This window comes from Podarcis muralis, chromosome 10 (assembly GCF_964188315.1).
Source record: "Podarcis muralis chromosome 10, rPodMur119.hap1.1, whole genome shotgun sequence".
Lineage (NCBI taxonomy): Eukaryota > Metazoa > Chordata > Lepidosauria > Squamata > Lacertidae > Podarcis > Podarcis muralis.
The window spans coordinates 55,346,241-55,371,489 of record NC_135664.1 but is presented as its reverse complement, the minus strand read 5'-3'; the positions used below and the strand labels follow the sequence as shown (position 1 = coordinate 55,371,489).

Below are 25,249 nucleotides of genomic sequence, written 5' to 3'. Positions count from 1 at the left end.
CCCTAGGCCTGCTGGAAATCTATCTGCAAGGGGGTGGATATCCACTGGTCAAAGGTGGCCCTCAAATATACCTGAGATAAATGCATGCAACACTGAGTATTGGCTGAACTGCAGTCATTTTTCAGCTTTACAAGCTCTCCCAATACCCCACAAATCTTGTAAACAAAACACAATGATTAGTTCAGTGTTTTCTATGAAGCAAAAGGCAAGACCATGACTGTGAGACACATTACTGCTTTTGATCTCTTGCCATTTGGAGGTAACACTGGACAATAGGCTGTCAGCATGAAAAGGAAGCTAGAAGTACTCCAAGCATTGAAGCATGGTGTTTGGGTTAAAGCAGGTGACTGCTGTAAATACATGTGGAGGAAAATAAACAGCACAATGATAGGAGATGCCTTTTCTTTAGGAAAATATTTATTTGCAAGGAAACAGATAAAGCAATACATATTTTCACTGTACTCAGCTACTTAAAAAAAAGCACTTAGTTGGCTGCTTGGTTTAAAACCTGTCTGCTAAATAAAAGGTTCTTTACACACACAAAACTCTTACCCAACCCACCCACCCTCCCACCTGTTTGAAATATGAATGATCACATGTGGACACACCTAAAAGAGCAGTGCATGTAGAAAAAGTATAAATACAAAAAGAAAAGGCATTTAACATAGTAAAAACAACACAACAAAGAACATTAACAGTTTAAGTAAAAAAAGGGGGGATATTATTGTAATTTACCCAAACTTTCTGAACTCTTCTCATGCTTTTTGCTAAATTCCCATATTTTATAAAGACAATTCCATTTAAATGCAGACTAGCAAAAAAAACTATATTTGCCTATTCACATAGCTGAACGAGTACTGGAAATGAAAATATTTGGGCAGAAGGAGGCTGACTTAGATGGCCTAGTGTAACAGTTGCGGCTCCTCTATGGCTACATAGAGTAGTTGCAATCCTGCACCCAGTGAATATATGCCTTGACCCACTGCATTTTGTGGATCCGAATGCATGGAACTTACAGAACTGCAACTTTTATGTTAGGTAATAAATCTAAGCTATATCATCTGGTAACACATACTGGTATTTAAACCAATGGGAAATGCCTTGCTTGAATGAGATCTGCATGTGTAAATTTGAGTTTCCATGCGCACTAAATCTACCTGAATGTATTTAGATTTATGGTGCAAAGTGAGGTAAGTGGTATCTTCTTTGGTGGAAGCCCCGTTCAAGATCATCTGCCATGATTGGTCATGCTCCTTTAATAAACCACCTCCAGGCTTTCAATCAAGAGATGTCTGAAGACAGACTCTTTGAAGTTCAGAGGAGAAACCCACCCTATGGGGCAGATGCTTGGGGCGAGCTCAAGGACTGCACCTCCTTCTCTCCCCCAGCCACAGCGCCTAGGTTCTTTGAAAACTTCCAGATTCCACTGAGTTTGCCAGCAGTTTGGGGGCACTGGTGCAATGTACTGGGAATCCAAATTCCAAACAGAAATCCATGGAGAAACCCATCACACCCATAATCCTATTCTCACCAGAACCTCCTCTAGCAGTTTAGAATAGGGCCTGCTGCTCAGCACATCACAAAAACTGAGATGTATAAGTTTAGCAGTCTGTGTGCTAGGCCATCTAAGTTACAGCCCTAAAAAGGCATTTGGAACCAGAATACAGGGCAACACGAATGACACCCAAGATAAAGGGGGGAAATGCTGCTTGAATGTCACACGTCTGAAAATCAAGAGATACACTGCTGGAGATAGATTGCCAATGTTCTTGGGGATTAGACATCAAATAAGTAGCACGTTTCTACATACATAACAGACAACAACATCCCCATCACGGCTAATGCTACAAAATTAAGATATATCATCATTTGATTGAATCAAACCAAACATGCCTGTGTGGTGTATGACTACTGTAGAACCAGAAATAGTCCTCACCAGTTATGACCAGAGAGCTCTGCCTGCATGCCTATACAACATCACAGATGAGTGCTCAAAAACTCACCTCTGTACCAAAATCCTACAACATAAAGTTCAGGTGTGTGTAAATAAAATTTGAGACGCACATTCTCTCTGTTCCCTGCTAATTCCTATATTGCCTCCTTATTCTCTTATATTGGTACCTACAAAATAATGGGAACACAATGGTGGAGGAAGCCATTAAACCAGAGAAAGGGGAAGAAAGTTATGAATTAAGGCTGGTTTCCTCAACCTGGTGCCCTCTAGAGGCAATTACCACAGCCCCATTTAGCTTGGCCAATAGGGATGATGTGAGTGATAATCCAACAGCATTGGGAGGGCACCTGCTTGAAGGGGGCTGAAAGAAGGACCAGTGGGAGAAGCTTTTCTTTTTAACAACATCTGCCTTAGTAGGGTGGATTTTAAAGTGTCTTCCCTCTTGGGAAAACTGAGGTTCTGCCAGAAACTTAGCACTGGTTCCTCAGTGATAAAGGTGGTTTAGGGTGGTGAACCAAGACACTGTGGGGAGATGATTGTGCTTTGTGTCCAAGAAGTCACACACAACTGCCTGAAACATCAGGAGAGCACCAGAATGGTGAACACAAAATTGAGCTAGACAGACATATAGACTGAGCTGGTATGAGGCACCTTCCTGTCCCACACTCTGATCTTGTCCTGCAATCTAATATCGTAGAACAGCATACAGGTGGGTCACACGAAATTCATGGTTATATTGAAGCCCATCAGTTTTGGTCAACACTCCATATCAACTAAGTGTGCACCCTGAAAATGTGCTTCAGCATTTTCTGCAATGGCCATAGCTTTTAGACATATCCAATTGCAGGATGGAACTGTCTATTTTGGCTAGAAGCTGCATCTGAATGCGGGCATGTAGATAGTGTGAATTGTCCCACTGGATCTCTCCTGTCCCTGTGGTTGGGTTGCTCAGATCCAGCCCTCAGACTTACGGGATTCTCTTCATAGATAAGTGGTTCCCCAGAGGTCCTGGGTACATCTAAAAGTTGCCTCCCTTTTCATAGAAAAGTGGTTCCCCAGGGTCCTGTGCAAGTTTTCAGCATTTCCTCAGAGAACTAGTTAATGTGAACAATGCTTACATTCTCAAACTCAGGTATTTCTTGAAAACCAGATAGGGAATGGTACCCATAGGATTTCCAGTTTACAGGCTAACCATTTTGTGTGTAGACCCTGTGACCCCTCCAGAAGATGCTCAACTGCATATCCAATCACCTCTGATGATCACCTGTGGGTGATGAGAGTTCAATGACATTTATAGGACCACACAGGCACACTTCTAGAGTAGATGAGCACCTCTCCTACATTAAACCATTCTCAAAAGAGAAGACTGGGTGCTTGTGTGGCAAACTGTATTTGAACAGCTAAACCTGTGAATTCTAGTGTGGTCATTTGAATATTTCTAGCCAGCTGCAAAGCTCTGCATCAGAGATCCCCATTTTGCCAAAACAGCAACTAAAACATACAAGTAGAATCTGTAAATTTTGCATAGAAAAATAACAAATTGTACACTTGTATCATTTATGTGATTCCAGGATGTAAATTGTGACTTACATTCCTAGATAGATGATTTTGTTACTTTTCGATCTAGGACTAGAGTGCTGGTGTTCCATCAGGTGGAATAATTAGCAATGGAAGGGTGATTGTGCTGCTGTTGTGCATGCTCACTGTGCTAATTCTATAGGCACTTAAGCCTTAATTGAATTATTACAGTCTACACTTTCATTATTTTCCCCTTTGACCTCACTGTTTAGTTTTCCTCTCTACATACTATAATTCATTTGTTAAGGTGGTAGTCAACTAAGTTTTACTCAGAATAGGCCTGTTGAAAATAATGAACATGACATGACTAAGTTAAGTCCATTCATTTCAATGTGTCTACTCTGAGTAAGGCTTAGTTAACAACTAAGCCACATTCTTTATGATGGCACAAGATTATTGTTGTCTTGAGGACTATTAGGAAAGAAGAAATCTAAGTAGATGGTGAAAACTGTCAACATGTTCAAATAATTTAAGATAAATAGCTGGTTTTTAATTTAAGTTACATTTATTTTAAAAGACGTTCAACACAAATTTCACAGGACCTTGTTTCTGGTGGATTTCTCTTTTCTTTTTTTCATTTCGCAAGAAATCAGATTTGGATCCGGAAGCCCTGGCTTTGAACTCCTGCTTGCAAAGACATCCAGAAGAACTCCACTAGTAAGTAAATATGAACTTAGGGAAGGGCTGCATCTCAGTGGTACAGCATCTTGTCTGCAAGCAGAAGGTCTGAGGTCCAATCCTTGGCATCTCCAGGTAGAGTTGGGACTATCTCCTGCCCAAAATCCTGGAGAGTCACTGCCTGTCAGTAAATGCAATACTGAGCTAATTGGACCAATTGTCTGACTCCATATAAGGCAGTTTCCTATGTTTTGTAACTTTGGGAAAACAATCCCCTCCCCCCTTTAGTCACTATAGCAGTGGCCTACTGTTTCACCTTCAAAAAATACAAGGGGGGAAATGGCCTCTTTCCAATTAGCAATTAGAGGAGAATTATTTTTGTCACCGAGTGGGGAAAAGGATGCTAAATATACAGAGTCTTATGCTTTGTGTGCAGTGGTGGGAGTTTGCACAATGGACTTGTGACATGAGAGATCCCAAGTTCTTCGTGGATATCCTTCCTGATGTGGCAAATTAATGTTACTCACTCACTTGACTGACAGCCAAACAGCGTCTAGACAGCATGCACTCCTCAAAATTGAAGGTTCAAACAAAAAGGAAAGAAAAGAAAACCCCACGGATGGAATAATTCCTAAAAGGGGAACTTAGGCATTTTAAAATTTGACATTTAACCCAGATTTATCATCAAGAATTGGACGATGTTGCTAAGAATAGCTGAAGAATAATAAAGAAGGGGGTGGGGAGCACATCTTCAGCTTGGAGTAAAATGGAAAACCAACAATTTGCATCAGCTGAAATCTGGCTCGGAAGCATTTGCCTCAACATTAAATTGCACGGTAAAAATAGCAGATATAAAGGGAAAGCTAGCGCAGAATCGAAGCGTATGCACAAATAAAACACACCATCTACATGCTAGTCAATGATTATGCAATATTAAGAAGCGTCACTGACCCAAGCGTGACTTCCATAAATATAGAGTTTACAATAATGCCCCTTTCTTTTATAAGCCCACCCATCAGCTTTCTTAAAAAAAAAAAGGTATAATTGCTACAAGTATGTGGGATCAATGACAGATGATGTCATGAAGTTCAATACACAGTGTGAAATAACCACTGCTTAATGTTTGCATGTATAGCTGTTCTTGAGAAACCCTGCAGGACGCAGCCAAGGGCACCGTTTTTAATTACCCAAACAGGCAGCTAAAACTTTAGCAGAGGCCCTTGGCTGGTGGGGGAACCTTTGTTCTACAGCAGGTGTAGGGCTGTTGCTTCCATCAGCCCCAGCAAGCATGGCCAATGGCCAAGGATGCAGAGTTGTAATTCCGCAAAATCTGGCAGCCAAAGGTTCTGCACACCTTTTCCACTGTTAAGATATCCATCTATGCAACTCCTTCCAATATTAATTTAAGATGGTGACTGGTATGGAAAGTGACACACAAATGTAGCCAACAATCCTCATCACAAGTTATTCAGGAAAGGGTGGCAGATGTTTGCTGAATTTTCCGGAGACAGAATCGGCCCCTGGCACTCAGGAGAGGACGTTGCGGTCATTTTAGCTTGCCGTAGCAGAGAACAAGGAGAACATGAGATTTAAACCTTTGTTGGTTTTCATCACAACGTCTGCTTTAAGTGAGTGCATGCACAATGGAACAGAAAGCATAATAGGGCGCAAAGAGGCCAGGGTAGTGGGTGAGGACATTGCATTGCATCAATTTTTAAGTTGAATGTCAGGAGCCTAAAACAAGTTATAGAATTTTTTTTCAAAAGTCACCCAGAGCATTTGAGGGATTTCACATCCTTTGCTTGTCATTCCGGCTGCCAGCTGATATCATGAGGCAACTAATAAATACTATTTACAACAGGAGGGGCGGCAGGGATGGCAGAGGAATCTGAGTCGCCTGGGGACCTCTCGCCTGTATGAGAAACTGGTACAAATTGGTTTCTCCAAGCAGATTTGGTTCAGGCTGGCTCCATTTTCTCATGCAGACCAGACAAGAAAGAGACTAACCGAATTTTGTCTGTTTTCTTCATGAAGACAGATATAGCAAAGGAATCAGCGACTGCTTTGTATTTCCAGCATACAATTGGTACATGCTCATAGAAGGGAATGGAAAATGCTGTAAGGGGAAATGAAGGCAATGTAGCTTTTGCTACTGAACATGGGTGTCTTTGGTTAATAAGGTAACATCAAGAAAATGAGTCATTGCATGACCAGGCTACAAGACATGGAAACATGTGCATCTGACCGATTCCTATCAATTTTGCCCTCATTTTATAGGAAGGGACAAGTTTGTAGTCCTCATGGAGGGAGGAAAAGGGTTTAAGGCAATGCTGGCTACAAGATTTGAGACAGTGCGATCCTACAGATGTCTACACACAAGTAAGTTCCATTTTTAATGAAGCTTGCTCCTAGATAAGAGAATATAGAACTGCAACTGGTTAGGGTAGAAGACTCAATCTAGCACATGCACCAATGTTGCATGAGGGATCCTACACTTAGAGCTTGCATTGAGAGAAAAGTTCCCATTCCTCACATATCGCTTAGTTCTCAGTGACGAACACAATTGGAAGTTTTCGAGAACACGCATCATAAATTTTTGCCAGACCTCTGTTAACCTATCAATTCCTGCCCATTTTCACCACTAAGGTAAAAAATCAAAAGGAAGTGCCTTCTTTGTAGTTGCATTTCTATTGCAAAACAGGGGCGGGGGATGCAGAAATGGTCCAGGACAAATTATCAGGAAAGCGTAAGAGACATGTTTGCTACCCCATGGTGACATTTCCCTGTAAAAAGGATTTGAAGAGTTTGGATTTGATATCCCACTTTATCACTACCTGAAGGAGTCTCAAAGCGGCTAACATTCTCCTTTCCCTTCCTCCCCCACAACAAACACTCTGTGATGTGAGTGAGGCTGAGAGACTTCAGAGAAGCGTGACTAGCCCAAGGTCACCCAGCAGCTGCATGTGGATGAGTGGGGAAGCGAACCCGGTTCACCAGATTACGAGTCCACTGCTCTTAGCAATACACCACACTGGCTCTTATAAAGGAATAAAATGATGGTGTTAAGAGTCACCTAATCAGGGGAGGCTGCTCTTGGATGAATTCAGAAAACCCTCTATAAGTCATTAAACCACTTTTGCACATTTTGTTACCCTTTAAGAGACCCGAAAGAAGGCATCTAGTCATTTTTGCGGTGATGGTGAGGACTGCTTAAGTTGTCCCTTCTGCACCTCCACTCAGAGGCATGCCTACTCCCATCATCTTCCAACAAGCTCTCCTTCCATTCTTCCTCTTGGTTGCAGAAGCAGAAAGGCAAACTGAGTAGTGTGAGTCGGAGGCTGGGGGGCGGGGGGGAGAGGAGGGGAGAAAAGAACATGGACTACAGAGACCAAAGCCACTTCTTCCCAATCCAGTGCAGAAAACCAGCCGGGCACTTCCCTCGTGGCCTCTGGATTTACTGACAGAGACAAGTTCCTCAGACCTTTGGTTGGAAGAAAGAGAAAGGGTGGGAGGGAATCCCCTTTTTTATTTTCATCTCAAGATGTAGCATTAACTCTTCTGTCAATTTCGACAATCTTCAGAGTTTCGTTTGCATCCAGCTCTGAGCTGACTCTGTAAAGCAAAGGTAGGAAAAGAAGTGGCAGTACAGTCATACCACATGTTACGTTTGATTCATGTTACGTTCTTTCAGGTTACGTCCCGCGGCAACCCGGAAGTACCAGAAAGGGTTACTTCTGGGTTTCGCCGTTCGCACATGCGCAGAAGCTCATTCCTGGTGGTCTTCCTCCATGAAAATCAGTTGCTGAGACTGAAAGTCCCTGCTTCCTCACAGCCGTCTAGATCCCCTCCTCTCCAGGGCTTTCCCCAAGGAATCAGAGACTGCGCCTGCATGAAGCCTGACGCTGCTCTGCCCATTTCAGCCCTCTTCTGGTTCTGGGAGATGGGGGGTGGAGAGAAGCTTGTGGCAGCAGGAGGGAGAGACACCCATGACTCTGCACCAGCCTGATTTGTTTCTGCCTCTTGGCCTACCTCCTCTCTTGCTTCCACTTCTGCCTCTTATTCTTATTCTCTGCCAGAAACTCTTCCTGCTTATTAAACCCTGCTACGTCTTCAGCTTCTGACACCTCCTCTTCCCAGTCTCCTCCCCCTGACCACTCATTCTGGTACCATAACCACTCCCCAGGCTCTAAGACTTCTTCCTGTGGAAGTTCCCTAGCTGGTTCCTCCTACCATTCCTCTGTGTCCAACCAGCCCATGCCCTCCACTGCCTTGCCACCCACTCACCTGTGCTGCTGAAACTCCACCAGCAATGACTTCTCTAGCCTCGTTTCGTTGGCTATCATGATCTCTGTGACTTGGTCGTGCGGTGACCTGGACATGGATTCCGAAGGCAGAGCTGAGTGCTTGGAGGCCTCCAGGTGCCTGTCCCAGCTGTTGCTGCGCTCTGAGAAGTGCTGTTCCTCCAGCGGGTGAGGAGGCCCCTCATAAGTCAGAAGACTCCTTGACCTCACTGTACAGAAACAGGTAGGAGGGAGAGGGGATGAAGAACAGAAACCATTTTGGGCACAAAATGCAATGCAAATCCCCTTATGTCAGACCTAGCTCCTTAGGGCAGAGGCAAATCGTAGCTCCCTCACCTTTTGGAAACTGAATATCTGCAGAACCACGAGAGAGATGCTCACTCACCTATAGAGGCTGTATATGACTCTGGGATGGAATGCTGGGATGGCAGCACTGCCTTTGTGATGGAGGACGTGGGACCGTAACTTTGGGAAAAGCTGCCAAAAATTATTGCGAAGCATAAAACTACCACCTGGCGGGGGGGAGGAAGGAAAGACACAGAGACTCAGTTACACTTGAGCCAACGAACAGAAATAAAGTCTTACAGCTCGAACATCAAATACAGAGCAATATCAAAACCAAGAAAATGATGTGTGGTTCAGAGGTGATTTCCTTCCCCAGGCTGCATTAATCATGAGACAGGATGCTTGAAACTAGGAGCGCAGATGCAATCCAGATTCAGCTCCACAGAAGGAGAGACGTTCCACATTAGTATGGCAATGCTGGAAGCTCTGCAGCCATTCCGCTCAGCCGAGCTACTTACTCGCAAAACTCAAAAAGGTAGGAAATCCATCTTGGCTAGACTAGGCTGTGACATGAATTTCAATGTTGTTTCATAACATCGCAGTGGGCACTTCCCAGGCTCCTCGCGACTCAACAGGCACACACAACCGTGAGTTTAAAAAGCAGCCTGACAGGACATGTTGGAAGAGGGAAAGCTCAGGCAGGAAGGGGAGAATTAACAGGAGCTCAAAGTGGGGGCTTGACTGGTAGATGCAGGGACAGCTGCTTAAAAAACAAAAACAACCCCAAATTGCCCCTGTTGGATTCATACAGCAAGGACGGAGGGAGAGACAAGCACATTTCAGTTTTCGCCTGCCAAATAAAGCCAGCCTAGAAGCAAACGACACAGGTCTCTGGGGACAATATGACTTTGCAATGCTGCCGAGGGAATTGCATGGTTGAATGCTCACTGGCCAAAGAAAGCTAGCACATCAGGAAGAAGCACTTTCTAGCTTGAGATGAGAAGTGCAGGGGGTTTTTTATGTTAGGCAGAACATGTCAAATTGGGGGGAAAGAAAAGCATACAGGAGATCTGAGATGGTTATTTTGGGGCTAGCCCACTGTGCAAAAGTTAAAAAATTGCATTTGTTGCTCTACACACTTCCCCCTTTGGCATAGCCCACCGCTGGCATGTGGCCCCTGGGCTGAAAAAGGTTCCCTGCCCCTGCACCCCACCATGATGCAGTTCCAGCTAAACAATGTGACCCATCGCTGGCCCAGGAGGAGAAAAGGAATAGGCAGGACTCACCATGAGGCAGGTCCCCGTTTGCGTGCCGGCGGCTTTGCACGAGCGAGACACTTTGCCAGCCACCATGGCTTGGAGCCTCTGCAGTTGCTGCAGGAGTGTTCTGAAAGGTGGAGAGCGGCAGAAATCAACATGTGTTGGTCTGGGATTCTGCCTTTCATGCACCACTCTTATTCTTTGCCCTTTGTCATATTCATACAACGCTTCAAGATTTGTTGGGCCTGCCAATGAAGAGCCACCAGAACACATAGAGGACTGTTTCTTCTTCTGGGGCACTAGATCGGTTGAACCTGTACAGAGCAGAGGGCTTCTCCAGACAACCTGTTCATGAGCATTCATTCTTACTACCTTGCACAAAGCTTACATGGAGGTTAACCTATGTCCGGCCTTTCTTGAGCATGCATCCTGATTAGTTTGGGATTAGGTTGCAAGAGAAGGAAGATCCATCCTGATCTGGTCGCAGGGTGTTTGTAAGAATGTAGGAGGAGCCTGCTGGATCAGGCCTATGGCCCACAGCATCCTGTTCCCAACCTGATGCCTTTGAAAACCCGTTAATCACGAAACCTCCCCATTAATCATTCACACTTTTCAGGGGATTTCCCCATCACTTTCCTACCTGCAAAAGTCAGATTCTTTTTTAAAGAAGATTGGTTGAACTAGGGCGGGTGTGGAGAACCTATGGCCCTCCAGATGCTGCTTAACTACAACTCCCATCATCCTCAACCACTGACTACATTGACTGGGGCTCATGGGAGCTGTAGGTCAGCAGCATATGGAGGGCCACAGGTCCCCACCCCCTGTCCTCAACTGTCTCTGGGTGTCTCCAGACTGTCACTCTTCTGTGAGAAGGATTTAAGCATATGCCAGCAATTTGGGTATGAGCAATTACGAGTGGGCTAAAGCTCTCTGTTGACCTGCTGCAACAAACCACTTAAAAAAGTAAAACAACAACAACAGCTGCATACTTTATCTGAGGACCTATAGTTTCGCTCACAAGGAAAACAAACATACATGTTTTCAAGCTGCATGAATTATATTCTACACCATGGATGTGGTGTAGAGGTCACTGAATTATCCCTAACAATTGGCCATGTTGCTTGGGGCTGACGAGAATTGGGAGTCCAACTGCACACATTCCCCAACCCTCTTCTAAACACTCAGTCCAATCTTTCTTTACATGCTCAAGTTACAAAATAGATCCCCACAGGTGCCTTTATAGCCAAATGTAAATTTGCCTTTAAAAAAAACCCCCAACAACAACAACAACCAAGCAGCTCTCTAATTAGGGTCTGAATGAATTCAAGGACTCTAGAAGTTCAGACTTAAATTAGGACTCCCAATGCTTCCACCAGAGATCTATGTGGACCAGAACTCTTTCTTAAAATTATTAATAACCCCTGCCCTAAAAAAAAATCTGCTCACCTGCAGCCTCCTATTTTGTAAAATTTAGGTGGCTTTTCTGAATGAAACGAGAGCATACTTTGAGCAGAAAAGTAGTGAGGGAATGCAGTGTTGAATCCATTCCCTAGCTGCCATTTCACAGAACCAAATCACTCCTGCTTACACACACCTACCTTTCTTATGCAAGCATCCCTCTCTCTGTTTTGAAGCCCATGTGGGCAGGATGTTGCTGGAAACTGCAAGAGGGGAGAGTGCCCCTGTTCTCAGGTCCAGCTTATGGGTTTCCCACAGGCATCTGGTTGGCCACTGTGAGAAGAGGATGCTGGACTTGATGGGTCATTGGCCTGAACTTATGTACTTTGTTAGGGACGCGGGTGACGCTGTGGGTTAAACCACAGAGCCTAGGACTTGCCAATCAGAAGGTTGGCGGTTCAAATCCCCGCAACGGGGTGAGCTCCCGTCACTCGCTCCCTGCTCCTGCCAACCTAGCAGTTCGAAAGCATATCAAAGTGCAAGTAGATAAATAGGTACCACTCTGGTGGGAAGGTAAACGGCGTTTCCGTGCACTGCTCTGGGTCGCCAGAAGCGGCTTAGTCATGCTGGCCACATGACCCGGAAGCTGTACGGAGGCTCCCTCGGCCAATAAAGCGAGATGAGCACCGCAACCCCAGAATTGGTCACTACTGGACCTAATAGTCAGGGGTCCCTTTACCTTTACCTTTATGTACTTTGTTAGGAGGGGCAAATTGCTGGCTGGAGAAGGGGCTCATTCCTCTGAAGCAGCTTTTCTCTTTATATAGAAGCCAGAATTAGGGCTCTGTTGCACACTGTGATATGCTTGAGTTGCAGAAACCCCTTGGAGATGGGAAGCTGCCACCATGTAATTGAAAGCAGAGGAGAAAAGGCTCCACAAATACGCTTGCCGTGCTCACCGCGGGGATTGCTCTTTCTGCCCTCTGGCAAGTATCCCATTCGTCATCTAGCATCACCTGACGCCAATTCCCCCTCTCAGCCTGGCCTGACTCTTGGGGAAAGAGACAGAATCTCTTCTGACTTTGCCTCCAAAGCTCAGGGCGAAGTCAGAGGTGAGACTCTGCCCTTTCCCAAGAGGACTGTGGTGGTGGTGCGGCAGGAGACCACAAATAATTCCCAGTTTTCCTGGCCAGCCCAAAAGTGGAGACCCCGTAGGCAGGGCTGAGAAACCCTGGAGAGTTGGGATCAACAGTACTGGGGTAGATCCAGTCTACACAGCTGTGATTCAGCTTAAGTCAGCTTCCTATGTGCACTGTGCTGAATAGGAACATAAGAAGAGGATCAGCACATCTAGGGCAGCATCCTGCTATCACAGTGGCCAACCAAAATGCCTGTGGGAAGCCTTTTAAAACAGGACTTGAGCACAACAACTCTCTCCGCACCTGTGATTCCCAGGAACTGGTACTCAGAGGCATAGCTCACTGCTGAAGCATGTGCTATGAACGGAGGAGATTCCAGGTTTAAGCCCTAGCAGCTCCAGGTTAGAAAGGATCAGGTGGCAGGAGAGGGGAAGGACCAAAGGAATAACAAGAAACTGAGATGAGCAGCTCATGTGCCGGGTCATGGCTACTTCACAACCCAGGATAAAACTTCTTTCAAACTTGAATGCTTCATTTGGATATAAATTGTGGTGCTAGGGGAATAAATCAAAGTCAAAAGCCTCGCTCATCTGCAGAGAAAAGACATTCTTCAGTTTACTGAAAACAATTCATTTTGGCAGCTATCTACTGAAAATGGAAGGGGTAGGCTGAGTGAGAAAAAGCCATTTAAGAAGTTAAAGAGGGAGAGGGGGGTGGGGAGTAGATGATATGCTAAGAGGCCCCAGCAGTGCATCTTACTAAAATTCACAACGGTTTTGGTGAAGCAAGTAGATGCATAGCTCAAAGACGTGGGCGGTGGGAGGAGAAAAAGGTGAGAGCATAAAACAGGAACTCTGAGGCTGAAAGAAATGGCCTGACACACTTAGTGGGTGCAATTCAAAGAACTGCCTTCTCCAAAGCAGTGTGTGTGTGTGCGCGCGCACACACACATTTGCACTTCCCTGGCCAATGAGGGCTCAGCCATTTCACAGCTTTGCCTCCTGCCTTTCATTTAGCTTTATTTTTTCATTGTGCCCTCAGGGTAAGTGGGGCATGAGGTGCAAAGTGAAGACTACAGGCAGCCCCCCCCCCCCCCACCTGCAAAGATTGACAGTCAACAAACCAGAGGAGTGTAGCCTGCAGGAGAGAATTCATGATCACAACTGAGGTGGCCCAGGTTCAGAAGTTCACTGGCTGGCCTTTGGCCAGTTATTCTTGGCCTAGCTTAACAGGGATGGTGTGTGGATAAATGGGATAACTCAATCTACTAGCCCATCCGTAGAAGGAAAGGAAGGAAATGGTCATAATCAACCATGGCAGCAGAAGTGTTGTGGCTAGAGTGCCTTGAGAGAGGACAAGGAAAGCCTTTCTAAAGCCTATTGTGGAAGAGAAGGGCAGCTGATTGACAAGGAAAGGGTGGAAGAGCTCTTCCAGTCACCGTCTTTTTGATTTTCTGCCTTCTTTACATCCACTGTGTTTTGATGCTGAAGGATTGGGCAAAGTCAATGGTTTCTCCACACCCTATTCTAAAGGAAGCAGCCATTTCAGATAAATCAGTGCTGAATACCCATCCATTCCAAACCAATGTTCATGCAGCACAGACACCTGATCACCAGAAGGTTTATCAAGCAGTGCTAGCAGAAACCAGGGAGATTTAAAACCTTCATGTTTCATTTAAAATATCAATCGTGTGTTTTCTGGGAAAGCAGAAAACTAAGAAGTTCTGGTGGGTTGTTGTTGTTTCTGTCACTGCCCTGTAAATAAATAACTGTACAGTTGTACCTTGGTTCTCGAACTTACAGTAATCCATTCCAGAAGTCCGTTCAACTCCCAAAACCATTCGAAAACCAAGGCGTGGCTTCTGATTGGCTGCAGGAGCTTCCTGCACTCAAGCGGAAGCTGCCTTGAACGTTCGGCTTCCAAAAAACATTCACAAACCAGAACACTTACTTCCGGGTTTGCGGCGTTCGGGAGCCGATTTGTTCGGCAACTAAGCCATTCGAGAACCAAGGTACCACTGTACAGAAGTCAATTATGGCATTTCTACAACTTGCTTTCTGAAGCCTCCTTTACACACAGAGAGAGACCCTTTCAAAGACAGGTTCACTATTAAATTTAGTTAACAACCAGAAAAAGGACACTGGCACATCAACAAGGAAATGTCCAATTAAGTCTCAAAGCCATAATCTTAAGAGGCAATCTGTTTAATAGGAATGCTGGATAATGTATCAGATCAATTTCATTCCACCAAAATGTGCAGCATCCCAGCAAGGGCCCCTTCAAAAGGACTTGACACCAACACATTTGCAAAAGAAAAAAGAAAGACCCGTGCTGGGCTGTTTGCCCAGCCATGCACATCTGCAGCAATCCCAAGTGTATCAAATGCCAATGCCAAATGGAGAGCAAGAGTAGCTAAATTTCTTTTTGGATGGAGGGCTGCGTGCATTCTTGGCCAATCAATTGTTTGCACACAGAAAGGACCAAAAACACTGCAGAACAAACGAAGTCACTTATATTGGATGCTGCCACTGCTAGAAGAGTACAGATTTTTGCAGATTTTAACATGTAACATATTGTCAAACACTGACGAGACTGGGGATGAAAATAGATAAGCATATCTCAGTTGACCAAAGATGGTAAAAATCTCAAGAGCATCTTTATGCTATTTTAATGCAAATGGAGCTGAAGGAAGGTTCACTTGCAAGACATCTGAACCAGAAAACTCCAATCCAAATATTAAATTAAAAAATATTAAGACAACCAGACAGTGGAATAAAAAATATCACCTATCTTTTTACTAATGATTAATCTGTTCAGTGTAAGCAAATCAAAAAATTACAATGCCTCAATAAAGTCCCCTTTTGCAAAAACTGGAGGAAGGGAAGTTTATTCTCAACTTAAATCCACAAAAGAAAATGGCTTGCATTTAACCCAGTGCTAAGGTCAAGGCTGTATCAGTGCAATGATTTTCCTTGCACAATGGAACCTTTCCCCCCCTCTCCTCCCTCCCTGTGTGCTGTTCCCTAAATCTCTTTTTGGGGTCCTTCAACCCTCAAGAGCAAATTTGGGGACTGTGCAGAATACACACTGGGAGACAAATTCCCATTCCACTCCTTGCACTGACTTTTGCTAGCGTGGCGGGTTTGTTAAATACGGCCTTTATACATTATCTTTATCTAAGCAAATTCAAACTACTGTCACTAGAGTCAAAATGTTGCTTAGAAACCCAAACAAGACCATACCTTCTCAATACAGACGAGGAAGGTGAAGGCTCAATGCCTTTCAACATGTTTTTCAATGGAGCAGTATCAGCTATATAGCAAGAGTTGGAAACCTGTAGCCTTACAGACTTTGCTAGACTATAGATCCCATCAACCATGCTGGCTGGGGCCAATGGAAGTCCGAATCCAACATCATCTAGAGGACCACAGGTTCCTCAAGCCTAAGCTACAGCTGAGAAACACAGGAAGCTGCCTTTGTCTATCAGGGCACACTATACTCGTCTGTCTAGCCCAGATTTGCCTTGTCTGGCTGACAGGGGCTCTGTAGGGACTCAAGCTGGGGTTCTTCCACATCACCAGCTGATCCATTCTTAGGTAGAGGTGACATGAATTGAACCCGTCGGCATACAATACTGTTGTAATATGGCTCCTCCTAACCAGCAGGTAAGGGACGCGGGTGGCACTGTGGGTTAAACCACAGAGCCTAGGGCTTGCCAATCAGAAGGTCGGCAGTTCGAATCCCCGTGACAGGGTGAGCTCCCATTGCTTGGTCCCTGCTCCTGCCAACCTAGCAGTTCGAAAGCAAGTCAAAGTGCAAGTAGATAAATAGGTACCACTCCAGCGGGAAGGTAAATGGCGTTTCCGTGTGCTGCTCTGGTTCGCCAGAAGTGGCTTAGTCATGCTGGCCACATGACCCGGAAGCTGTACGCCGGCTCCCTCGGCCAATAAAGCGAGATGAGTGCCACAACCCCAGAGTCGGTCACTACTGGACCTAATGGTCAGGGGTCCCTTTACCTTTACTTTAACCAGCAAGTAGATAGTGCTTAGGGACGCGGGTGGCGCTGTGGGTAAAAGCTTCAGCGCCTAGGGCTTGCTGATCGAAAGGTCGGCGGTTCGAATCCCCGCGGCGGGGTGCGCTCCCGTTGCTCGGTCCCAGCGCCTGCCAACCTAGCAGTTCGAAAGCACTCCCGGGTGCAAGTAGATAAATAGGGACCGCTTACTAGCGGGAAGGTAAACGGCGTTTCCGTGTGCGGCTCTGGCTCGCCAGAGCAGCGATGTCACGCTGGCCACGTGACCCGGAAGTGTCTCCGGACAGCGCTGGCCCCCGGCCTCTTAAGTGAGATGGGTGCACAACCCTAGAGTCTGTCAAGACTGGCCCGTACGGGCAGGGGTACCTTTACCTTTACCTTTAGATAGTGCTTGATCCTTCCCCCCAGTCATCTAGGCCATTTTTAATTGTTCTCCTGTCCCAGACTGGTTGCACAAACAAAAAGGTTCAGCTTAGGGGGAAACAGACCAAAAGGAGGGTGCTTTGCAAGGTATAATCAATGGGTGCAAGAATGGTTAAGCACCCCCACCCGTAAGCCTACAATCTGCAAGGCGTTACAAATGCCTCTTCTGTCCCCATACCATAACCATGAACTTGGGTAAGAGGAGCTGAGTTTGTTATGGCAACATGCCGTTCCGCCTTCAAGAGCACAAAAGCCATGTGTGGGAGACGCTTTCTAAACTCCAAGGCTGCCTCCGCGGTACGAGATCCAGAGATTCGGAACATTTGCTATCCAATTAGCAACACACACCAAGTGCCAGTCAGACTTGGAAACCACTTCTGGGTCTTTATCCTCAAAGAGATAATCCGCTCCCAGATGCAGGCACACACTCCAGCGATATCGTCCAACAAATGCATGAGCGCATTCCTTTATCTGGGTGGTTTTTCAAAAAATATGTATGTCAGATTCACTACCCTAGTCCGTCACAGTGCAGGAAGCTGACAGAGCTCAGGTGCATGATCCAGCAAGAGAAGAGACGTTATTGATGGGATTTGCTCGGTCCTGACACCACGTTCCTTTCTCACTGTCAGTGCCTTGATATGCAACACCGCACTGGCCACTTGCCAGCTGCAGGTGTAGATGGTATTGCCCAAATTGCCATATAATTGGTAGCAATGTGCCCATATGTTTAACACACAAACCATATTTCTGAACTAGAGAGTTTGGTGTTTTAGTTAACCATGGCAAGGAGCCACTGATATCCTCGTCCTCACTCAACAAATTTCTAACTTCTTATCCTCCCATGAAGTTCTGATTCCACTTTCAGAGGCTCTGAGTATCAGTTTCTGGAAATCACAGAGATTAAATGGGCATGTCCCATCCCACCCTGTGGCCGAGGGCCTGATACGACAGAGTTGTATAAAATTTTGCATGGTATGGAGAAAGCAGGTAAAGACGAGTGTTTTCCCCTTTCTCACAATACTAGAACTGAGAGTCGTTTCAATGAAGCTGAATGCTAGAGGATTTAGCTCAGACGAAAGGAAGTGCTTCTTTAAGACGGCACAAAGTTAATTTGTGGAACTCACTGCTGCTAGGTATACTGGTGGAAAACAACTTGGATGGTTTTGAAAGAGGGTTAAACAAATTCATGAAGAATAAAGCTATAAATGGCTGCTGGCCATGAAGGCTATGTTGTGCCTTCCCTGCTGGGAGCTCTGTGCTTCTGAATCGAAGGAGGGGAGAGTGCTATTGTACACAGGCCCTGCTAGGGGTTTCCCATGGCCATCTGCTTGGTGAACTAGATGGGCTTGTCTTTTGCTCTTATTCCACTTCCAGTTTGTAATCTTGCTCATGCAATTGGCGAGTCAATATAGCCAGCTGCGAGTGCTTTATAACTCACCTGTTTGTGTTCTCCAGAACTTCTACCTTCTTGCGAAGCTCACTGTTCTCATTTGAGCAGCACTCGACCCTTGGGAACAAGCAGACAAAGAAAGGTTAAGCTATTTCCTCGGTTGGGATGGAACAAGCAAAGTGGGATATGCTTTCTGAACTGCTGCTAGTAAGCAGACAGAAATCTGTCACAATCCTTTAATTCAGAAAAAGGTGACTCTCCCTTGCCACCACGGCAAGAGTGTGTGCATCAATTTTGTAAGCAAGAGTTGCGCTGCACGCTGGAGAAGGAGATGCAGAGACGCTGGAACAAGAGAAGGAAATAATCTCAGCAGCTTATTCCGTGCCAAATTCTGTTCTGAGCATAGGTATTTCAGACCATGACAGGGCTGCAGTGATACCTCCAAGTGCTTGAACAGCTATAGCTTGTTTTCTTGTGCTAACAATAGTAGTATTTCCATGAGGAGCCACAAGGGGGCATGTGAAACACACACAGCTCCAAGGCTTTGTGGCCATGATGGTTCCTTGCTGGCATCAAAATAAACATGGTGAGAATATAAATCTGGCTTGAATAGAGTCATGCCGCTGGCCCTTCTACCGTATTCAGAAAGGCAGCAGCTCTTCAGGGCCTCGGTGAAGGGGTCTCTGAGCTTTTTATCCCAGAGAGATCCTTTCAGCCAAAGTTAGGAGTCCCTGCATTAAAAACAACAACTGCTCTACCACTGAGTTATGAAGCCTCCATTTTGTCTACCACAGCCGTCACTGCAATCTTGCTATTTCCCCCTCTATTTCCAATGTTCAGGCTGTGAGCGCAGTTGCTTATGAAGCCAAAAAAGCAACACCCAGGCACATGAGGGAAGCAGCAGCAGCCTTGGGGGTAGTCCAGGCATTTGCAGAAAAGGAAAACGGGGGGGGGGGGGGGGTCCGCAAACAGCCCCATGAGGACGTAACATGCTTAAGTCACCATGGAATGCTGGCTGACTGGCTGTTTCTTGGGAAAGAATGGGAACAGAAAACCAGGCAGGAGAGGGAATGGAATGGGGAGGCTGGGATTCTGCATTCCAGAATGCAACTTTCTCTTGTACGGGTCATTCTGGCAAGCTTACTTTTTCTCCAAGCTGTCCATGTATTCTTTCTTTTTCCTCCGGCTCTCCTGGGCAGAGATCTACAGGAGAAATGCAAAGCACCGATTACACACCTAAGAGAGGCCATAACTAAAAGAAGAATTAGAACTCAGGAATGGATAAGGGAAGCAACTTCAGCTTTAAGCTGTAAAATCATGTCACCCTTATTGGTTGTTTTTAGGGTTGTTAATCAATCATACCAGCTATTGCCAACCAATCTATCTATTATATCAGTTTTTAATCTGTGCATGCTTGCATATGAATAAACCATTGTTTTGAAGGGGGAAAGCACACTGTCTTTCATCTCATGTCACACTGGAGTGTTACTCATGCCACTCCAGCTCCTTCCGACTCTTTCTGGCCCCTCCCACCCTGTCTGGGAGGATGGTGGCCTCCGGACCAAGAACATGTTTTGGATAAGATAAGACTATGTTTGCTGCAATTTGCATTGGTCTCCCCCCCCCCTCCATTTCTATTGTTAGGCCTTAGTATGAATGATTAGCAGATCGCTCCATCTTGATGTAACACAAAGCTGATTAACAGGAGTTATTTTGCTTGGCCTATTGAAATGTTGTTCTACGACCCTTTAAAAATCTCACGGTGACCCTGTTAAAATTTTGCAGACGTGCCTTTCATAATGCTAGCAGACTGTCCTGAAATGTTGTCCTGCTTTATCGTGTTTTGTTCTATATAGGCATTGCAGTGGGCAGATTTTGCCGTGGGAAAATAGTGTAACAAATACCCTGAACAAATACACCGAAGGCGATAACAGAGTTCCTTGGTATGAGAAACAAAACAGGGCCAACATTATCTGGCGCTTGGCCAACCCCACAGGCTCAGTGGAAGGGAGGCTGCCAGAACTCGGAGCCTGCTGGTCCTTCTCACTGCTGTCTGCTCACTTGACCTCCGAGTGAGCAAGCAATGGCAGGAGCAAGGCGGAACAGCAGCCTCACCTTCTGGGTCCAGAGAAAGGCAGCAAGAAAACTGGTGCCGCCAACAATAGCAGACTTGCCCAGGGAAGGTGGCACACCCGGAGCATCTTGCCCACGTCCTCCCTCCCCCGACAACCCCCCCCCAAAAAAAAACAGAATATAAGTCCAAGTTGTTTAATAGCAACTCCTACCTTGTTTTTTATTTTCCTGCGGATCTTCTTCAGTGCTTTTTCTTCTGCTTTTGTTAGGGGCAGTTTGGTAGGGATAGGGTACCCTTCTGCGATCAGGGTCCTCTTCTCCTCCTCTGTCAAGATCAGGGGACCTGTGCCCTGCAATTTCTACGGCAAACACAAAGACAATGGGTTAGAGCGAAGGGGGAGGATGAGGGAAATAAGGTTCTTAAATATTGACAGGAACTGCATTCTCAGAGCAAAGGCTTCTGTCACAATTGTATTCGTAACAGTGAACTCACGTGCTGGCAACATGCATGCAAAGAGCTCCAGAAAACACTGAAATGGGGATCTACTTTCCAAAGGTGTGTTGCTCTAAAGGCTGCTGCTCAATAAAGTCCATTTTGCTATGTGTAATATACTAAGCAGAGCCTTGAAAGCCACCTGTTACAGGTGCTGAAATGTGGGGTCTCCTGTGCCACTGTCAACTGGACTAGATTACCTCTGAGGTTTCTTTCCAACTCTGTACATAGAGGCATAATAATACTATGGGCCCATTAGAAACTGGAAACCACTGAGCTTGCTTTGCTGGTTCTGTCCTTCTAGCTCTTTGGGTTCTACAGATCCTCTCTACTGCTTAGGAGAGATTCTGCTGTTGCGTTCATCGTCAACTGCCCAGCCTCAGGAACAGACTCTTTCCCATGCCAACATATCCAGGACTAACGGTTTAGACAGAACTGCATCCACAAACCCTGTTTTTCTTTCCATCTATCCTGGGGACCATTGTGGCCTAAGAGCTTACACTCACCTTCCAGGTAATGTTGCTGAACTCCTAACTCCCACCACCTCTGACCACTGGCCACGCAGGTTGGGGTAGGTAGGAGTTGGGAGTCCAAAAACATGTGGAAGGGAAAGTTTTCAATCCCTCGATTCAGGTGTGCTGAAGTTCCATTTCTGAACAGAACCACCCAAATGCAAAGACTGTCTTAAATAAGGGGAGGGCAGGAGCTCAGCTGAAGAGTATCTCATTTACATACAGAAGGTCCCCATTTCAAACCCCTGTGTCTTCAGCTACGGCTGGGAAATTTTCCTGTCTGAGATCCTGGAGAGCTGCTGCAAGTCAGCCAGTGCAGACCAGGGTTTCCCAAACTTGGGTCTCCAAGTTTTTGTACAACTCCTATCATCCCTAGCTCACAGGGTCATGGATAATGGGAACTGTAGTCCAAAAACAAGCTGGGGACCCAAGTTCGGGAAACCCTGGTATAGACAATTCTAAGCTGTAAAGACCAATCGCCTGACTAGGTATAAGGCAAGCAGAGAGACCAATTGAGCTGCAGAGCCAAAATCTTCTTTGCAAATAAGAAGCCCATTTTCACCTTTCTGCAGCAAGTCAGATGTCAAATTCCAGGCCCAATTTTTCATGTGCTAGTGGTCACTCGGTGCCGGGACTTTTGCACCCTCCAGTGATACCTGGTATCAGATAGAGCAGTGTTCCCCAACCTTGGGCCTCCAGCTGTTTTTGGACTACAATTCCCATCATCCTTGACCACTGGTCTTGCTAGCGAGGGATGATGGGAGTTGTAGTCCAAAAACAGCTGGAGGCCCAAGGTTGGGGAACACTGAGTTAGAGAACTAGCCTTCATCTGCTAAAACAAACCAACCTTGTTCTTGGAACAGGAGGAATTTTGAACGAGATTTCCATTGTAATATGCAATCAGAGTGATGACAGTAAAATATAGCGAATCAAACACATGGCATTCATTAAGAGAGAGAGAGAACTGTCCCCTACATGTGGTGCCGTTAAGAGAGGGGAATTGGTGAGCGCGGAAGCCGTGTGCGAGGTCACTTTAGCTGTGGCTTGTAACTGTTTGGGACTTGATGGTGGGAGGGACCTGGTTGGGCTCTGGCCGCCCTCTGAGTCACTTCCGTGGCTGCTGGGAGGGGTTGGAGGCATGTGCAGAGTGTCCATTGCTGCAAGAGACAGAAGATGGAGCAAGGGAGACAAACAGAAAGTGGGTTTTAGAGCATTAGAAAAAAATGGTGGACCAGCTCTGATACAACTTTCTCAAACTAAGACAAAAAAAGCCTTGCCCCCCCCCCTTCCCTCACATGCTTGGCTTATTAAATCACAGTTCCCATGGCACCAGAACCAGGAAGTTAGGACTAAAGCACTTCTTACAAAATAAGATCTACGTGGGGCTACCTTTGAAGGTGACCCAGAAACTGCAATTAATCCAGAATGCAGCAGCTAGACTGGTGACTGGGAGTGGCTGCCGGGACCACATAACACTGGTCCTGAGAGATCTGCATTGGCTCCCAGTACGTTTCCGAGCACAATTCAAAGTGTTGGTGCTGGCCTTTAAAGCCCTAAACGGCCTCGGCTCAGTATACCTGAAGGAGCGTCTCCACCCATGCCCTGTGGAACGCCCTCCCTTCAGATGTGAAGGAAATAAGCAGCTATCCTATCTTTAAAAGACACCTGAAGGCAGCCCTGTTTAGGGAAGTTTTTAATATTTAATGCTGTATTGTTTTTAACACTCGATTGGGAGCCGCCCAGAGTGGCTAGGGAAACTCAGCCAGATGGGTGGGGTATAAATAATAAATTATCATCATCATCATCATCATCATCATCATCATCAGAGCCTAGGCTGAAAGCTTTGCTACAACCACAGTTTCCAGGTTTGCAGATCACAGGAAATGGCAGTTTTAAGAAAGTATCTTTCTTCAAGTCAGGCCAATGAGGAAATTGGAGGCTGCTATGACTAAGACCAGTATATCTTTGTTGGCATCTGTCTGTTGAGAGACAATGCAGCACGCCTCCAGGAGTGAAGTCAAACCGCTCTGTTAGCAGCACTAAAGGACTACAGTTCCCCTCATCCCTGACCACTGGAATGATAGGAGTTGTAGTCCAACAACAGCTGAGGGCCCTCGCCTCTTCTCCCTTGCTGCCCATCATGTGGAGAGAAATCAGCGATACAAAACAAACCTTCCTTGGAAGAAAGGTTCAGGAACTGGTCCACTTCATGCGGCTCCAGTTTGATCTCTGGAAAAGCTTTGTGACTCAGCGGCTTGGTCTAAAAAGACAAAAGGGTTGAAAGAGACATCAGACTTTTGGGAGAGAACCCACCTTCTTTCCAGTTTCATAATTTGTTAATTCAGATGAGCAAGATAATCAGCATAGAACAAGGAAGCCGTGCATCCCATTTTACAGAAAACAAACCTGCTTTAAAGTCTGCTTTAAAGAATCCTACGAAAGGGGAGCAGCAGGAGCCTGGAGGTTGCATCAGGAAAGCAGACTGAGCATTCACACAGGCTTCCTGGTTACAGTCTTCCTCACCATGGAGGAATTTAAGTTTCTACTTAAATTATAGCCATGCTTTATCAATTTGCCTCTGCAAAATAGATACATATTCGTGCATGCAAATTATATGCACCCTCTTATGCAGCAGTTCATTTCTACTTGCCTAAATGGCCAACCTACCATGGAAAGGACTGTGGCAGGGACACCTGCTGCCCCAGCTAGACATGGGGCAGCTCTATAAAGCCTGCCTGCCTGCCTTGGGGGTGGGGCTGCCCCAGAGGGGTTACCACCAAAGGGGCAATACCAAAGGGCACTGTCCTTTTAGAGGTAGCCCCCTTGTGCTAAACCTATGGTTTTAATGGGGATAGGGTTTTAACTTGGGGGGTGTTGTTCAATGGGGGAGGGGTTAATTTGTATTTTGCATTTCTTTCTCTTTTTTTGTTTCCTAAGGCTGATTAATATTCTACAGCCTTTTAAATGTGTTTGTGTGTGTGTGGCGGTATTGCTTTGTTGTTTTTAACTACTTACTGGTGCTTTTAACTTGCACAGTGGCACCTTGTTTTGAGTCCGGGATCCGTTCCAGAGCCCTGGACAGTCAACAAAAAGGACACGCTCTGCGCACGCACACAGAGCAGTTTGCGCTTCTGCACATGCGTGAGGGCAAACCCGGAAGTAACTTGTTCTGGTACTTCCGGGTTTGCCGTGGACGTCCACCGAAATGGACGCTGGGTGGGGCAGACTTATACGGAGGTACCACTGTATTTTTATCCTGCTAACCACACTGAGATCTCGTGATGAAGGGTGGTATATAAATCTAATGGATAATGAATAATAATTATCCGACCAACGCGGATGAAAGTATAGACAGAAATCATGAGATGCCGAAGAGTCCTTGTGGCAACTCCCTTCTGCAAGGATGCAGAACTAGGCAAGGGCAGTGTCTTACTCTATGAAAGCAAATCCCCCCCCCATGCAGCAAAGCAGGCAACCGTTTGTATAGAAAAGTGAACCACTGCCTATAAGAAGCAGGTCTCCACTTCTGAATGCTCCCATTCCCCCCCCCCCATATCATTTGTATCCCACCTTCACTTTGAGGCTCTCAAGGTGGTCCGTAGGGTTCACCCCCTCCCCATTTTATTATGTCAACAACCCTGTGAGGTAGGGCTGAGAGATGACTGGACCAGTGGGGATTTGAACCCAGGTCTCCTGGGCCCTGGTCCAACACTCTAACCACTACATTACACCTCATTAGCCGATGACACCATCCGTGTTGAGCCAGTTAAGCCACCATGAAGGGAAGTAACCCCAA

At 45.9% G+C, this 25,249-nt stretch overlaps 1 protein-coding gene across 3 annotated transcripts in view; it reads right to left on the bottom strand.

Annotated features, from left to right (window-relative positions):
* Positions 1 to 1,304: 1,304 nt before the first annotated feature.
* The window catches only part of CREB3L2 (cAMP responsive element binding protein 3 like 2), a 78,940-nt gene continuing 54,995 nt past the window's right edge, over positions 1,305 to 25,249 (bottom strand). For all 3 annotated transcript variants that reach the window (XM_028746359.2, XM_028746360.2, XM_077935073.1), the window contains exons 4-12: positions 23,626 to 23,713; positions 22,429 to 22,610; positions 20,661 to 20,807; positions 19,520 to 19,578; positions 18,424 to 18,492; positions 10,023 to 10,122; positions 8,837 to 8,963; positions 8,435 to 8,660; positions 1,305 to 7,762 (exon numbers count right to left, since the gene is read on the bottom strand). In XM_028746359.2, coding sequence (XP_028602192.2) covers positions 7,687 to 7,762; positions 8,435 to 8,660; positions 8,837 to 8,963; positions 10,023 to 10,122; positions 18,424 to 18,492; positions 19,520 to 19,578; positions 20,661 to 20,807; positions 22,429 to 22,610; positions 23,626 to 23,713 — 1,074 coding nt within the window. In that variant the 3' untranslated portion in view covers positions 1,305 to 7,686. The remainder of the gene's footprint in view (positions 7,763 to 8,434; positions 8,661 to 8,836; positions 8,964 to 10,022; positions 10,123 to 18,423; positions 18,493 to 19,519; positions 19,579 to 20,660; positions 20,808 to 22,428; positions 22,611 to 23,625; positions 23,714 to 25,249) is intronic.